This window comes from Carassius carassius, chromosome 6 (genome assembly GCF_963082965.1).
Source record: "Carassius carassius chromosome 6, fCarCar2.1, whole genome shotgun sequence".
Classification (NCBI taxonomy): Eukaryota; Metazoa; Chordata; class Actinopteri; order Cypriniformes; family Cyprinidae; genus Carassius; species Carassius carassius.
Window position 1 is genome coordinate 22,403,971 of NC_081760.1, and position 15,606 is coordinate 22,419,576.

At 36.5% G+C, this 15,606-nt stretch overlaps 1 protein-coding gene across 3 annotated transcripts in view; it reads right to left on the bottom strand.

Annotated features, from left to right (window-relative positions):
• Nucleotides 1-1,544: 1,544 nt before the first annotated feature.
• Nucleotides 1,545-15,606, bottom strand: part of LOC132142500 (insulin-like growth factor 2 mRNA-binding protein 2) — a 32,800-nt gene continuing 18,738 nt past the window's right edge. For all 3 annotated transcript variants that reach the window (XM_059552415.1, XM_059552412.1, XM_059552414.1), the window contains 11 exons: nucleotides 12,058-12,192; nucleotides 11,779-11,901; nucleotides 11,496-11,631; nucleotides 10,606-10,719; nucleotides 10,330-10,398; nucleotides 8,628-8,744; nucleotides 7,860-7,934; nucleotides 7,596-7,727; nucleotides 5,103-5,216; nucleotides 2,310-2,701; nucleotides 1,545-2,207 (listed from right to left, as the gene is read on the bottom strand). In XM_059552415.1, coding sequence (XP_059408398.1) covers nucleotides 2,603-2,701; nucleotides 5,103-5,216; nucleotides 7,596-7,727; nucleotides 7,860-7,934; nucleotides 8,628-8,744; nucleotides 10,330-10,398; nucleotides 10,606-10,719; nucleotides 11,496-11,631; nucleotides 11,779-11,901; nucleotides 12,058-12,192 — 1,114 coding nt within the window. In that variant the 3' untranslated portion in view covers nucleotides 1,545-2,207; nucleotides 2,310-2,602. The remainder of the gene's footprint in view (nucleotides 2,208-2,309; nucleotides 2,702-5,102; nucleotides 5,217-7,595; nucleotides 7,728-7,859; nucleotides 7,935-8,627; nucleotides 8,745-10,329; nucleotides 10,399-10,605; nucleotides 10,720-11,495; nucleotides 11,632-11,778; nucleotides 11,902-12,057; nucleotides 12,193-15,606) is intronic.

Consider the following 15,606-nt stretch of genomic DNA (forward strand, 5'->3'; position numbering starts at 1 on the left):
GACATATAGAAACATGGTAGAATGTAAAGACAAATAAACACAGAGACAGCAACAGAAGTAATACGCCAAAAATCAGGTTTCATGTACATTTTGTCTTTGTAAATGATATGAGTAGAGATGGTCTTGAGACAGCTGGACATCCCTCCCATTTGACACAGCAAAAATTTACTACAGATTCCCAAATTGAAAAGATCAAATTCAAACGTGTCTAATATCATTATGCTAATATTCAGCAGTGTTGATTATTCCTATACTAAAACCTCACACAAACACGGTTAGAATAAAATGCAAAACTGACTTGTTATTGGCCATCTCATCTGATATGACCTCCAACACAGACAAATTACCAAGCCATTTATAACAGAATAACAAAGATAATGTCTTCTAAATGTCCCTATACAGGTTGAAGAACACTGCATATGGTTGAATTAAGCTGTATTCTTATAGACACTATATACAGTATCTGTCAAGATGATTATTTCAGTACAAACATAAACTGCGAGAAACAAAGTACCATCAACACAAATGTTCAGTTGCCCAAGAGTTGTATTGACCTCAAGAGCTCATTTAAGTCAAACGGTTCATAAAGCAACAATCGGTTTCTTAGGTTTCAGGTCCTGAAACCTTTTGCAAGAACAAGCAGGCCGTGTTGGTGCCTTGCACTAAACCTTTTTTTCTCTTCATGTTTTTTTTTATTTAGAAAAATAAAAAATGCTCAATGTTTGAGAGCTTTATAAGGTGTACCCTGTTCTTGAGGTAGAATGTTATATTGTACTGCTTCACACAAAGCAGCATGGACTCAATCATGGATTTATCAGTTGCTTAATATCAATGTTACACTCTATGACTGTACTGTACAGTACTGCAGTGCTGGCTGCTTGCATTTGATCAGTCAAGAAATACTGAAACCAATGTTTAATTAATTGTACTTTGTGCACGTCTCCTATATAATGAAAATCATTAAAAAAATAATAAATTCATTAGCCTTTCGGATGTGCAACATTAAAGGCTTAATGGCATTATCCTTCACCAAAACACATCACCTTTATATATTGCGAAAAAATTGAAAATCTTTTTTGCAAAAAAAACTTTGACTTTACTTGAAACTTTTGCATTTATAGACACTTATGTTGTCATTGCCCACTGCAAACAAGCACTTGCAAGAGAAGATCTCAGCACATGAAATCAGAAGAGGAAAAAAGAATGTTTGCAACACAGAAAGTATATGTTTGCAGAAGGCATTTGCATCATATACATTCATTAGAGTCAGGAAGACCTAAAAGGACTCCCATGTGCACCAGTTACAGGACCTACAGCCCAGGTGCAGAATGCACAAGAAATTCAGCTATTTCAAGTGCGTACACTACCATTCAAAAGTTCAGGGTTGGAAAAGATTGGTCAATGTTTTTAAAAGAAGTCTTTTTCACCGAGGCTGTATTTATTTGATTAAAAAAGAATGCATTTATTTGAGAAGCTGATTTACTGCTCAAGAAACTTCTAATTATCAATGCTGAAATCAGTTATTATGTGGTTTATTATGGAAACAATACTCATTTCAGGATTCTTTGATGATCAAAAAAGTTTTAAAAACATTTTTTTTTTAAATAGAAATATTTAGCAACATTAGAAATGTCATTACTCACTTTTGATCAGAAAATTTGAAAATATATTTAAAAAACTCAAACTTTTGATTGGTAAGTGTAAGGTAATATTAAGAGCGTATAATATGATACATGGGCAGTAGAGAATATCAACATTCTATTCCCAAAGTAAGATGATCTAGAGCTACCTCTGTTTAGAGACTGTACTTTTTTTTAAGTTGGCACACAGACAGCTCTTATTTTGTGTGATGAATAAGTCAGGAACAAGGAAACTAAAATAAATACTTTTTTTTTTTTTTAAAGAAAAGAGAAAAGGACAGCAAGCAGAGGAGAAAAGCTGGGACTCAGCAGTGGTAAAGAAGAACTGGAAGTGAAATGCTGGCATACAGCTAGCGGTCTTATACATCATTTATGTTCCTTTATGAGATCACTTAATGCTTTTAGTTATAATGCTTTACTATTTAGTTACTAGAGAAGATTAACAAACAAATCTGATTACTCACATTAAATAGCCTGAAATGAGTTTCCAAAGAAAATTCTGTTGAATAAACATTTGGAATGGTTTTTAAAATCTTTTTAACATTTGCTCTTAATAAATTAGTAGATCTAGTGCACAACTAAACCTGTAAGTCCCTATGAAATCTACCTGCAGTGTGCATTCACCTCATCAAGCAGTCTACTTCACAGTGCTTAAAATCCTCTATATACGTTCACATCAGCTTAATCAATAATAAAAAGTGCTCAATATGAAATATCAGGTCAGTCTCTGACCTGGTAACAAACTCGTACATCTTCATTCATATCCACACTTCCAAATGTTTTTGTGCTTTAAGTTCTTTGGTTGTTTTAAACTGCTGGTCCTCTTCATCAGCTTCTGTCTCTCTCTGTTTCCCGCTCTGTCTCACTCTCCCTTTGTCAATTTCTTGAAATATTTCTTGAATTTCGATTTTTGTCCTCGCACGAGCTACATTCATTAGCTGCTGCTTGCTGGCATCTGCTGATCATTCTGATGGTTGTGAGGGTGTGGGCACCGTTTGCTGGTGTTTCCGCTCTTGCTGTTTGACCTGTTGAACGATCTCCCTGATTTTGCGCTGGGCCGTCTGCAAACAAAACACACCATAGCCAAAGGTGACTGCAGTACACATGCAAATATATTGTTTATATCAGCAGCTAATATTTTAAGAAGGTGAACGAATCATATGTAGTCCCAATAACAAGTCTTAGGACACAGACAAGTCAAAACAATTATTTCATTCAAGCCTAATCCAAAACTGGTTAATGTTTACATTGAGAGAGTGAACTGCAGTGGGAATCAGAAGTGTCTCAAAGTGTCTTGCTTTCACAGCACACCTGTCTCAGCCTGGAAGTTTATGCAAATCAATTATCTAAAACATGTAGTGTTATACGTAAGTACCAGGGCCCAGTTCCCCAAAACGTTCTTATCGCTAAGTAGTTCTTAACCTATTCCTTAACCTCTCTCTTAATGTTATGGCACGATTCCCAACACGTTCGTACGCTAAGTATATCTTCTGTAAGTCACACTTTCGTAAGGTTGGTCTGGACCATTCGTAAACTCTCTCTTAGTGTTGTTTGAGCTCAAGACTGTAGTCTTTAGAAATCAGCGATGCGCAGTACAAGTCAAACTATGGTATGTTGACAATATTGTGGCTCAACATTGATTTTATGTTATGGACATTTTAAGACTCATAATAAATTATGTTCGCAATGGATACAGGCCTATTTATGAAGTTGACTTTATGTGGTATCAGAACTAATATGGTGGTAATTAGCCTAGGCTTTTTCGTAATGTAATTAAAGCGAATTGGCAATCACTTTTGATAATTAAAATCCGGCAAACAATTTGGCTCTAAATGGCTAAGATCTATAAATGAGTAAGCATGGTGGTGTCCAGTAAGCGACCAACTATGGCAGCGATCCAACGTGTCCTTGTATTGAATCAAAGACGGCGCCGGACGCGGAGCCGTTTAGTCCATGTCAATAAGCCCTTTTGACACTTTGCCTGACGTGGCTATATTAAAAAAAACTTGCTCCCCAAGACAGCTCATTATGGAGCTGCTGGACCTTCTCAGACCTGCGCTTGCCAGGCTAATGTGGCGGAATTTTGCTTTAAGCCCTGAAGTCCAGCTGTTTTTTTTTTTTTTTTTTTTTTGCTACAGAGAGCTTCATCGAGCTCGTGGGAGAGGGCTACGGCCTAATCAAGACCTCGGTTTGGAGGCGCGTCCACACTGTCACCAACGCCCTTCTGCGCCATGCTGGGGATTACATCCTGGTGGCGTTGTGATGGCACACTTATCCCTATCGCCAATCCATCAGTGATTGATCAGGCGTACTTATTGAGAAAGGGCCATAAACGTGTAGGTTATGGTGGACCATAAGGGTGTGATCTCTGACCTGGTGGCAAGGTCCAGCAAAACTTCAAGTCCCTCTGACGAGGAAGCTTGGTGCCCTTTTTTACGTTGCTTCCCCAGCATATTCTGTATCTAACTCTCTCTCTCTCTGTTCATTGTAGATAGGTTGCTTTTTATTGAAAACATTCAATGGCAATCAATACTGCATTAAATAGAAGTAACTGCAGCTGCTTGCCAATCAATTCTGATTGTAAAGTACCTTACCATTAATATAAAAGTGTATTACATCATTTTTAGAAGACGTTAAACCCATGTCAAGAAGCGGCACAAGTAGCACAACGGGATAAGGAGGGTGGATGATTAGCGAGGGATACCCGGTTCATCTAACTGTCACAACAAGGCACATCAAATGATTCTTTGTGCATCAAGAAACCATGTTTGAGTTCCTGTTTACTACATATGATGGGCTCCATATATGCGGTCAGATCAATGTTCATATTTAAAAAAATTAAAACAAAAAAAGACTAAATTATATAAATCAAGTATCTCAATACAGTATATTCTTCTTGCTTTATGGCGGATCACAGAATTATAAGTGCATATCTCTCAAATGGACCATTGACACTCTATACACTATATCTACAATCTCAATTAGGAGTGTCAATGGTCCATTTGAGAGATAGGTGGCGGTAATGCACTTATAAGTCTGTGATCCGCCGTAAAGCAAGAAGAAGAAGAAGCCTCACACCTGCTACTCAGGAGAGTTCTAACAGTTTGGACTGCGTGAATCAGAGGTAAAAAGTGATATAAATAATGTTTAATTTCTTGCACATTATTTTGTGTCTTTACACATCAATGTATCATCACAAGCCACATGGTTTAATTTGGTTTTGCTTGTGTATGTTTTTTTTTTTTAATTGTATGTTTTAGTCATGTGATTTTCATCCACTTATATTATAAGACTGATAAACTGCATCAGTTTGAGCTAAACATCTTGGTTTGTGTTCTACTGAAGAAACAAAGTCACCTACATCTTGGATGCCCTGGGGGTAAGCAGATAAACATCAGATTTTCATTTTTGGGTGAACTATTGCTTTAAGGCCTAGAAGAATGTCAATCACATATCACATACCTGACTGGCATAGAAATGTCCAATTATCTTAACAGACAATTCATCATTTTCATCTGCGGTCTGTTCCCGTGGTACAATGACCTCAGCACTGGTAAGATTCTTCAGCTCATTGACCTGTGGGTGGTAAGAAGTCAGAGGTCACACACACAAATTCCATTTAGACCTGGAATTAACACTGCAATCACAAGAGCAGTGCTCCATGTTTCCTAGGTGTTGCCAACAACACCTGATGTTACATGATGTTGCCCAGCAACCCATTGCTGAAATTTACTAATTAAATTTAGTCCACGAAAGAACCTCACTAAAATTACTCTTTTTGTTTAACCCTTGTGTAAGGGATGTAAGGGTGTAACCTATACGCATGAACTCTTCCTTTCCACCAGATGACTCTATGTTCCCAGAGAGGTCTGAGATCTGTCATTAATCAGAAAGATTTGTGTTCACCTGTTTTCTGCCTTGTTTAAGCTCTGTCTCACTCTTTTGCCTTTGTTCAGTCTTGAACCCTCTTTGCATGGTTTTCCAGAGAAATTAATAAATGTCGATATGGACAGGAGGTAAGCTATTTTCAACATTTACAGGGGTTAGTAACTGACTTTATTACTGTCCCAATCCACAATGTCTGTGTTTTCTTACACCGTTTGCTTAAAAATCTCCAGCCAAATTGCCTATACTGTTTTTGACAAACACCAAGGTTGTGTGGTAATTTAATTGCTGGTAAATTAATTCCAAATCCACATCTCTGTGTTTACAAGAAGAAATGGATTACTTTTTTTTTTTTTTTAACACTGCCGTACACCGTACAGTGACCATTGCACTTGCATTTAAATGCAGTTTTAATACTAAAATGCTGGAAAGTATGTTCAAGAACAATATTTCATAACTGCACCACCACAGCAAGCGGCAGCTGTTAGGAAAAAAAGAGAGCATGTAAACCTTTGAAACTGGCCATTATTATGGGGTACTGTAGCAACAGGAATTCAATAGAATCCCGGGTTCATAGGATCACAGAACTCTCTTCTCCACCATGAATAAATTGCCATTCAAACCCATGATTTTTATTATTGAGGTGCCATGTAAATTAATTTTTACAGACGTCCACATGATAAACAATTGCTCTCTGAATAGGGCTATAGTTTCTTTTTGCCTGTTCCTGGTTAGACTTTACTATATTTTATGTTGTTGTTTAAAGATAATATTTTTAGTTGAGCCATCTTCAATTCTTTTGGAATATCTTTTGATGGAATATTTTGTTGTATTTACAATAAGACAAATCAGTAAAGATTTTTTGGAGAGACACTTATTCAAGATTCTCTGGTCATCCATCCTTTTCTACACTTTTAGGTTTATCATGCACTTGTCAGCCACAGTAGCTGAGATAACTGTGGCTGCATTTACACAAACACAAGAAATCAGATTTTTGGACACAGATCGGAATTTGTTGCACACGAGATCCAATTTTTTTCACATCCGATCTGAGCCACTTAAGAATGTGGTTTTAAATCAGATACATATCCAATATCTGGACATCCGACCTACGTCTAAACACACAAATCTGATTCCCCGCAGAACTCCCAATGCGAGGGTGACACGTTTGCCCATAAAGATTGTGATTTTGATGCTGGTGTGCTGTATGCGCTCACATTTATTGATATGGAAAATTTATATATGTAAGAAATTGTACATTCAGGAGCTGGTTTTCAACCCCTGCCCCATGAATTTTATACATATAACAGCTTAAAGCTACATTATATTTCTCAGCAATGAGCAAATAACTTTGATAACTTTGCAGTTTTTGTACATGCTTTGTCACAAGCTTCACACCAGTGCGTTTTCTCTCTCTCTCAGTTCATTCAAATTCATTATAATAAATATCATCTTGGCACTACTTCAATAAAGAATTCTACCTCTAACAAGCTGTAGATAAAATAGCCTTACAAATGAAAATTACTGTTATTTTCCATTATTTATCCATTCAATCAGATTTTATGCTGCAAAACAACCATGACAGCTGTTGTCCATGCTGGCAAATAATGGCCACTCGAAGGGAATTATATACATTTATATAGCACCGCCATTCAAACCCGAAGGTCTATCATGTGCATAGTAAAGCGATAACTGCAGACAATCCTTTTGTACGGGAATTAATTTTAACCCACAGACACAGATACCAGATTTCTAAAGTGAAAAAGTAACACTAAAAAGCAAAAAAAAAATCGAATCTGTGCATTAAGACCTGCAGTGTAAATGAAAAGAGACAGACACTTGATCTGGGAGACCAGAAGAAGAAACTTTCTTCAACCAAGAAGAAACTTTTCTGCACTTTTTCTACACAAAGTAACATTCAGTGATAGTTCCTATAAAATCTGATCTCAAGGGACGTGTTACTACCAGGTGTAAAAAACAATCTGTCTCACTTGACTTGTGTGTTTACACATGGTTTTAACATCTGTCTTTGGTGTTCCTATCACATGTACATAAAGCAAGCACACATACCATTTTGCCACCCTTCCCGATGACTCGTCCAGCGGCAGTCAAAGGCACTTTTATATGTGCCTCCAACTTCACATCTTCTTTAGCTGTGAAAAAATTCTCCTCTTTCAACTTCCCATATATTCTCCCCTGTGCCTACAGACACAACACACATACAGAAATGAGTGAAGGAGAAATGAGGGATGAATAAAAAACACACTGGGTCCTGCCTAATGGAATCTGTCCCCTGAAGATCAGGAGCCTGTATGACTGAATTATGGCTTTTACCTTGAACTGAGCGTCTGGTGGTCCAGTGATGATAACCATCCTCTCAGGATCATCCGGATTGTCTGGTGCAGCAATCTGCAGTGACAAAAAAAAACACTTTCTTTTTCCATTCTGTCTTGATTTAAATACAAAAGATGACTTAAACTGCTAAAAGTGTAAGTGATACCGTTATAGACAGAAAAAAAAGTATTTTACGTCAATGAACCAACCTATATACACCAATATATACCAGTTAAACTAAATTTTAATACCAGTTAGAAATCACCCTTTAAAGTAACAATTGCAGGTCATCACTTTTTACAGTGTATACAGCTCAAGTGTACTGTACATTATACTACAATACACTTTTGCTGGAAAACGAACACAATTCAAGATATTACTGATTTTTTTTACCTGAAATTTTTTCTAATCACAAGCTATAATTTAGACAAAAACCACTACTGTCAATCAGCTAAATGACACAACCTTGGAGCAGAATTCAGCAGAATTCACAATAAATCATTTGGAATTTAAAACCTTTGCAAGGCACAAAAACACATTTAAATCAACAATTGTAAGATTCAGAGACACTGCAGCATTGGTGAAATTAGCAGTTCAATCAGCTGGCCCAAAACTGTAAAAAAAAAACATCATGGTTTTTTTAGTCCTGAACAACAAGTCTTAGGATACCATCGATCCAAACCATTCTTTCATGCAAGCTTTGTTTCAAACTGGTTAATGTTGACAATGAGAGGGAATGAATTGCAGTAGGAATCAGAAGTGGCTCACTTTTATTGAGGCTCCAGCGTAATGTGCCAGTTCTCTAATGTGCTGCCCTTTCTTCCCGATTAGAGCTCCTACTGCTGGAGTGGGAACGAAGAGGTAGACCAATTCCTGTTCAGCAGTCTGAAACACACACAGACAGCCGTGACTCCTCCCAGTCAAGTGTGTGTCTGTGTGTGTGTGTGTGTGTGTATATATATATATATATATATATATATATATATACACACACACTCACACAAACACACAGACACACACACATATATATATATTAGTGCTGTCAATCGATTAAAAACTTTAACTAGATTAATCACACATTTTTTCTGTGATTAATCGCAATTAATCGCAATAAAAAAAGAAATGTTTTTGTACGTTTTTAATATATTTTTTTATGTAATAATTTAATTAACAAATTAATGTAGAAACAACAAAGACAGTATATTTTAAATACTTGTTTAAATGGCATCTTTTTATGAATGAAGGCCAGTATTACTGATATTAATAAAGCTACTGATTTTTTTTTATTTTTTACATTTATTATTAGGCTTCAAAAATATAACAGTTTTTAATTTAAGTAAACTTAAAACAATGCTAACATAAACCCATAATAAATGTCATGTTTACTCCTGCCCTTCCTGTCTTAACAGTTAGGAAATATACAGAAATTTAATAAAGTTATCAAAGTTATATGCAGTCTGCACTGCATAAACTATAAATTAAATAGTTAATCCTTATTAAAGCTCTACAAAAGATATTTAGTCAAGAGCAGTGAGTCATTTTCTCTGTTCCCTTTGTTCTTTAACTTTACTGACAGGAAGCTTTATTGGCTGCTGTCCCTTTAAGAGCAGACAGACACGCGGATCTCACCGTTTATATACTGTCTATGGATCTCGCCTCATTCTCTCACAACTCTTTTTGTTCATTTTAGACTTTATATAAATCATTTAAGATTGCTCTTATGAGGATAATCGACAAAACTGGCACTTTGGGATGTTTATTGTTAGTTCAAGCGCTTAAGAGAACTGGATTCTGGTGCCCTGTCTATGCATTGTGTGTGTGTGTGTGTGTGTGTACGTGTCACATAGGGGCATTCACAGACAGCGCATTCTCTTTTGTCTTGCCGCGCTTGAAATGTTTAAAAGCATTTAAATGAATAAGAGCGTGATCATATAATGTAAAGCTAGCCAACGGATGGCAGAAAATACGGATGCTGCGTTAATTGCGTTAAATATTTTGACACGTTAAACCAGACAAAAATTAATCACATGCGTTAACGCGTTAACGTTGACAGCACTAATATATATGTATATGTGTGTAGTGCCTTTAAGATACAGATTGCTTCAGAGCAGCTTTATAGTAGTAATCACCATTAGCTTCACAAAATTATTCAATCAAAATACAATCATTTCAGTTAAAATTACAGCTTAATTTCAGGTAAATTAAATGATAGATTCCTGTATTATTAATTTTTATATTATGATACCTAATGCATTGACACACTGAATATTATTGTATTATTGTATTTCCCTTTAAAGTCAACTTATAATTTGTAACTTTTCATTTTAAAGTTAATTATATAAATATAATGAAATATCTATCCATTAAATGGGAGCAAAAAAGCTTTTTATAAGCTTGAGATTGTCTTGACATACAGTGCGCAGAGTTATAGAACATCATTATGAGAGAAGTATACAGACACGGTACTCACTGTTTGCTGATGAGAGAATGCTCCAGAGGAGGGAACCCCGTACATACTACCCAATACTGACGGGGGGCCCTGTGGTGGCGAACATACACATGGAGAATGCGGTGAGACCAATGTAACTCAAAATTGCAAAGCAAACAGATGGCTATTTAAGAGAAAATATACGCTAAGATGAAAGACAACTCACTGTCTCATACACACACACCCTGTAAAGATCACACATTGTTTTGTCAAGTCATTGACAGCTAAGTGTCCTGATATACACATGCTGATGCTCACCAGCAGGGGGCTGTAGTCAGATCCTCTCAGACCAGAGGCTGAGGGGAGAACAGACAAGCCAGAGGAGAAGATCCCCAATGGGCTCATGTTTAGACCTGGCATCATGTTAGTATGCTGTTGAAACTGAATATGGAGAGAGATGTGAATCTGAGAGTATAACTGAGACATTATTCAGCCCGTGGAATAAATCAATCTCGTTCAATTTGTGCATCTTGGGAGATCTTTGTTCTTAAAACTGGTCCTGATCCTGATCCTGTTTTACCAAAGTCATTTAATGTATCTTTAAGAATATTTCACAATACAGAACAGAAAGGGAACTCTTTGGGTGGTTGTTTGACCGTATTCACTCCCAGGACAAGTTTGGAGAAAAAGTATTTTTTCTATAACCAAAGTAGCTTTATAATTACACATTTTTAAAATAAAAAATCCTTCTAAAAATACACGCATAAAGTTCTGTAAACATGGGCTTTTACATTTGACAGCAACTCAAATATTTTCATAGAGGACAAACTTCCACATAACTGCACAGAGGTCAGTTCTGGTCAGGTCAGTTTCAAACAAATCAAAACACGCAAAGATGTGGTCTTCTCAAACTACTTCACTTTCTTGCCCTAAAATGATATTTCAGCTTTTAGCTTTGATAATAATAATTAATTCTTCTGTTAAACGTTTTTGCAAATTTGATTTGCAATTAAAATGTTCCCTTTATTAATTACGATAAACCAGAATGAAGAGAAAAAACATATTTGCCTTATGTTACGTTTATTACACTTTTCACAATCCCAGTTGTTTCAAAGAGACTTTACATAAAACTGTTCCTTCATAACTAAAACAAACAAACAAACAACCATCCAACCACCAATAAACCTCAAATGCTATGATTTACTCACATTAGGTGAAGCCACATCATGCTCATGGGCTTCTCGAAGTTTCTTCATGATCTCCACTTCTGCATCACAGCACTCCTCCACCCCTCCTCTCACTGTGATGGTACGTTCCTGGTTATATATAGTCAGGTCTTGTAATCTAAAAAAAAAATGAATGAAATTAGCATTGCTACGGTGACCATTCAATATGTAAGCAACTGACCCTCAATCCCATTACTGGGTCCCATCCTATGAGATACTGTTTAAACCCCAATCATTAAATGATCTGTGTATAGAGCAAACATACGAAGAAATAGTGATCTTGGTCCCAGTATCTTGCTCTATCTTCTTCAGGTTCCTGCCCTCCTTCCCTATGAGCCTCCCAACCAGGCTATTGTTGGCCAGGATCTTTAGAGGAACCTCCTCAACACTGATTCAGGGACAGAGTACACAATATTAATATATATTTTTTTAAATAAAACTCAAAACAACATGAGTATATTTGCTTATTTACATGGTTTTTAAATCAATCCTAAAGCAAATGAAGCATGTAAAACTTTATTGTGCTGTCAGAAAAGATACTGACGTCTTGGTGTCATCGGCCTCTTTTTCCATTATTTCCAGGATCATCCTGCAGGCTTCTGAACAGCCCTCTTTAGATGAGTGGATAGTGATGGACTTCTCAGTTGCTCCTGCATTCTCCTTACGATGGATTTTTACCCTGAGAAAGAGATCACATTTTTGAACCTCACTGTCACATGCTAATAAAGAGGGATAGAGCAAAATGGATATAGAAGGATAGTTTATGATCTCAGAAATAAGAACACCTGTGCAATGTTAGTGATTAGTAGTGCTCAATATATTGTTAGCCAAAATATTATTTAGTTTCTTCAACTAACATTTTTGTTATTTAAAAACCCCTGAAATAAATACATACCTGGATATATACCTGAAATATATTTATCATTTTACTTTAACAATGTATTAAAATAACAAAAAATGAAATAAAAATCAATGCAAAACAATATATTTTATATATATTTTGAGCAAAGAAAAGAGAGAAAAACAACAAAATTACTTAAACTTTTAAATCAAAATGAAGAAAAAAATATAAAAATAATTATGGATTCAAATTTTTATTGCAAATTATAAGTATCTTGATGATATTAAAATAATTACTGGAAAATAATTATTTATTACTAATGTATAAGATTACCGGACATGGTACAGCTCAGTTTTGAATTTTACAAAATTTAAAGTTTCTTGCTCATGCATGTCCAGTGACAGCACAACTCTCCAGGGTCTCCTTCCCCACACTAACTATGCTAGATAGCTTTTAGCTAACTATGTTCACAAGTTCCATTGAATTCTATTGGTAACGACAGAAGTTGTTACCATAGCTGCCCTGTCTGCATTTATTTTACTAGGCTTAGATCGTTACACACAGACAGGGCACCACACACAGTGTACTTTACACTTTTATACAGGCTATGCACACTCCAAGCTCTAACACCTAATTTTGCCAAAAGTTTATGAAGTTTGGGTATTAAATGTTTACATATTCTTTAGACATTAGACTTAAGTATTATATTTCTCACTTTTTAATTATTAAACAGAACTTTTAAACAAAGTTAGTCTGAGCTCAGTTGCTGGGATCATCATAAAAGTCCCACTTCCTATTCCTACTGGCCAAAAAGAAAAAATTGCGATATAACCTTGATGATATATTGGTCAACCACTATTATGAGGTCCAAATTCTAAGCTTTTTAAAAATATCAAGTGAGTGATTTTTAGTTAGCTAGCAACACATTGAATTTTTTTTTTTTTACATATTTATTAACTGGTTTTATTCAAATCAAAAATAGGACTTAACATCACTGAATCAACCTGTATACATTAAAGGGGTCATATGATGTGATTTACATTTTTATTTTCTCTTTGGAGTGTTACAAGTGCATTAAGAAGATCTGCGAAGTTGCAAAGACTAAAGTATCAAATCCAGAGAGATCCAAATTCTTTATAAAGTTAAGACTCATCCACACCACACTTCGTCATCAGTTAGGAACCTAGGTGTGCTATTAGATCGCAATCTTTCCTTAGAAAGCCACGTTTATTAGCAGTTTCACACTCTTGCAGTTTAAATCTAGATTAAAGACCCATCTCTTTAACCTGGCTTACACATAACATACTAATATGCTTTTAATATCCAAATCCGTTAAAGGATTTTTAGGCTGCATTAATTAGGTAAACCGGAACCGGAAACACTTCCCATAACACCCGATGTACTTGCTACATCATTAGAAGAATGGCATCTACGCTAATATTAGTCTGTTTCTCTCTTATTCCGAGGTCACCGTAGCCACCAGATCCAGTCTGTATCCAGATCAGAGGGTCACTGCAGTCACCCGGACCCAGTACGTATCCAGACCAGATGGTGGATCAGCACCTAGAAAGGACCTCTACATCCCTGAAAGACAGCGGAGACCAGGACAACTAGAGCCCCAGATACAGATCCCCTGTAAAGACCTTGTCTCAGAGGACCACCAGGACAAGACCACAAGAAACTGATGATTCTTCTGCACAATCTGACTTTGCTGCAGCCTGGAATTGAACTACTGGTTTCGTCCGGTCAGAGGAGAACTGGCCCCCCGACTGAGCCTGGTTTCTCCCAAGGATTTTTTCTCCATTCTGTCACCGATGGAGTTTCAGTTCCTTGCCGCTGTCGCCTCTGGCTTGCTTAGTTGGGGTCACTTCATCTACAGCGATTTCGTTGACTTGATTGCAAATAAATGCACAGACACTATTTAACTGAACAGAGATGACATCACTGAATTCAATGATGAACTGCCTTTATCATTTTGCATTATTGACACACTGTTTTCCTAATGAATGTTGTTCAGTTGCTTTGACGCAATGTATTTTGTTTAAAGCGCTATATAAATAAAGGTGACTTAACTTGACTTGACCCCCCTAAACGGCTCATTTAAACACGTCCCCACATGTCTAATTCACTATGTGGAAATATTTGTGTAATGCCGCCCAAATGTTCAGGCAAAGAAAGAAGGCATTACTTTAATTCTTGCTGTAGTATGGCCACCGTCATATTGTTGAGACACTGTGTGTTTCATTGTGAAAGCGAAACTACTTTGTTTAGTCTTCCAAAAGAGGACGATATCCACTTCGTTATTCCTAGGACTAATCCGTGCTGGTCGCTGAGGAAATACATCAACTTTGTACTGTGGATCGCCAGATCGGCTTTCACCATGGATGAAGCTGAATCCAGCCCGGGGTCGTCACATGTAGTAGCTGCAAGCCCAACGGCAGCGCCGTTTTAAAGTCCGCAGTGTGTGACACTGTGTGGCGCATTTTAAGGCGGACTGTTACCTAAACCTGCAGACTAGCCTACAATGGGTCTGTGATCCTTCTGTGATCAGTCTGGTGCTTCTGACACAAAGCCTGTAAGTTATATTTTTAGATTTAAAGAATTTGCCACTGATGATTCAAATGCAAGCTTTAAGCAATGTAGAGTAGCGCTTGCTGTTTGTCATTTCTCTGATCACAAATGTAGACATGGTTTTATGTTTATGTGGCGCGATAGGAAATGCAACGCGTAAAAACCCAGTATAAATCATTATAATCAGTAATTATGTCCCCACTGGATGCAACAAATGTCTCGTATGTAATGGGTTTTATTGGTTTCGTCTCGTCATCCTGGGAGACGGCATCAAAGTATGGTAAGGTGTTTAACATTTCCGTCACATGCTTGAGGTATTCAGCCAATCACAACACACTGGATAGCTGGCTAATCAGTGTACACCTCACATTTCAGAAAGGCAGGCATAGAGGAGAAACAATAATGTACATTATGTGGAAAATAATGAGTTTTTTTAACCTTAAACCGCATAAACACATTTCATTACATCAAATAAACAATATAATTTTCTATTTAGCAACGTCATATGACCCCTTTAATTCATATAAGCAAAACTATTTTTAATAGGTTAAATGGGGTAGAAATACGACTTGCGGTTAAATTGTTTATAGGTGTTCATTATCAGCCTAGAAATGTCCCATCGATGAATTTGTATTAGTAACATTAAACTATGCTAGCTATTGCATCTTTGTAACACATCTT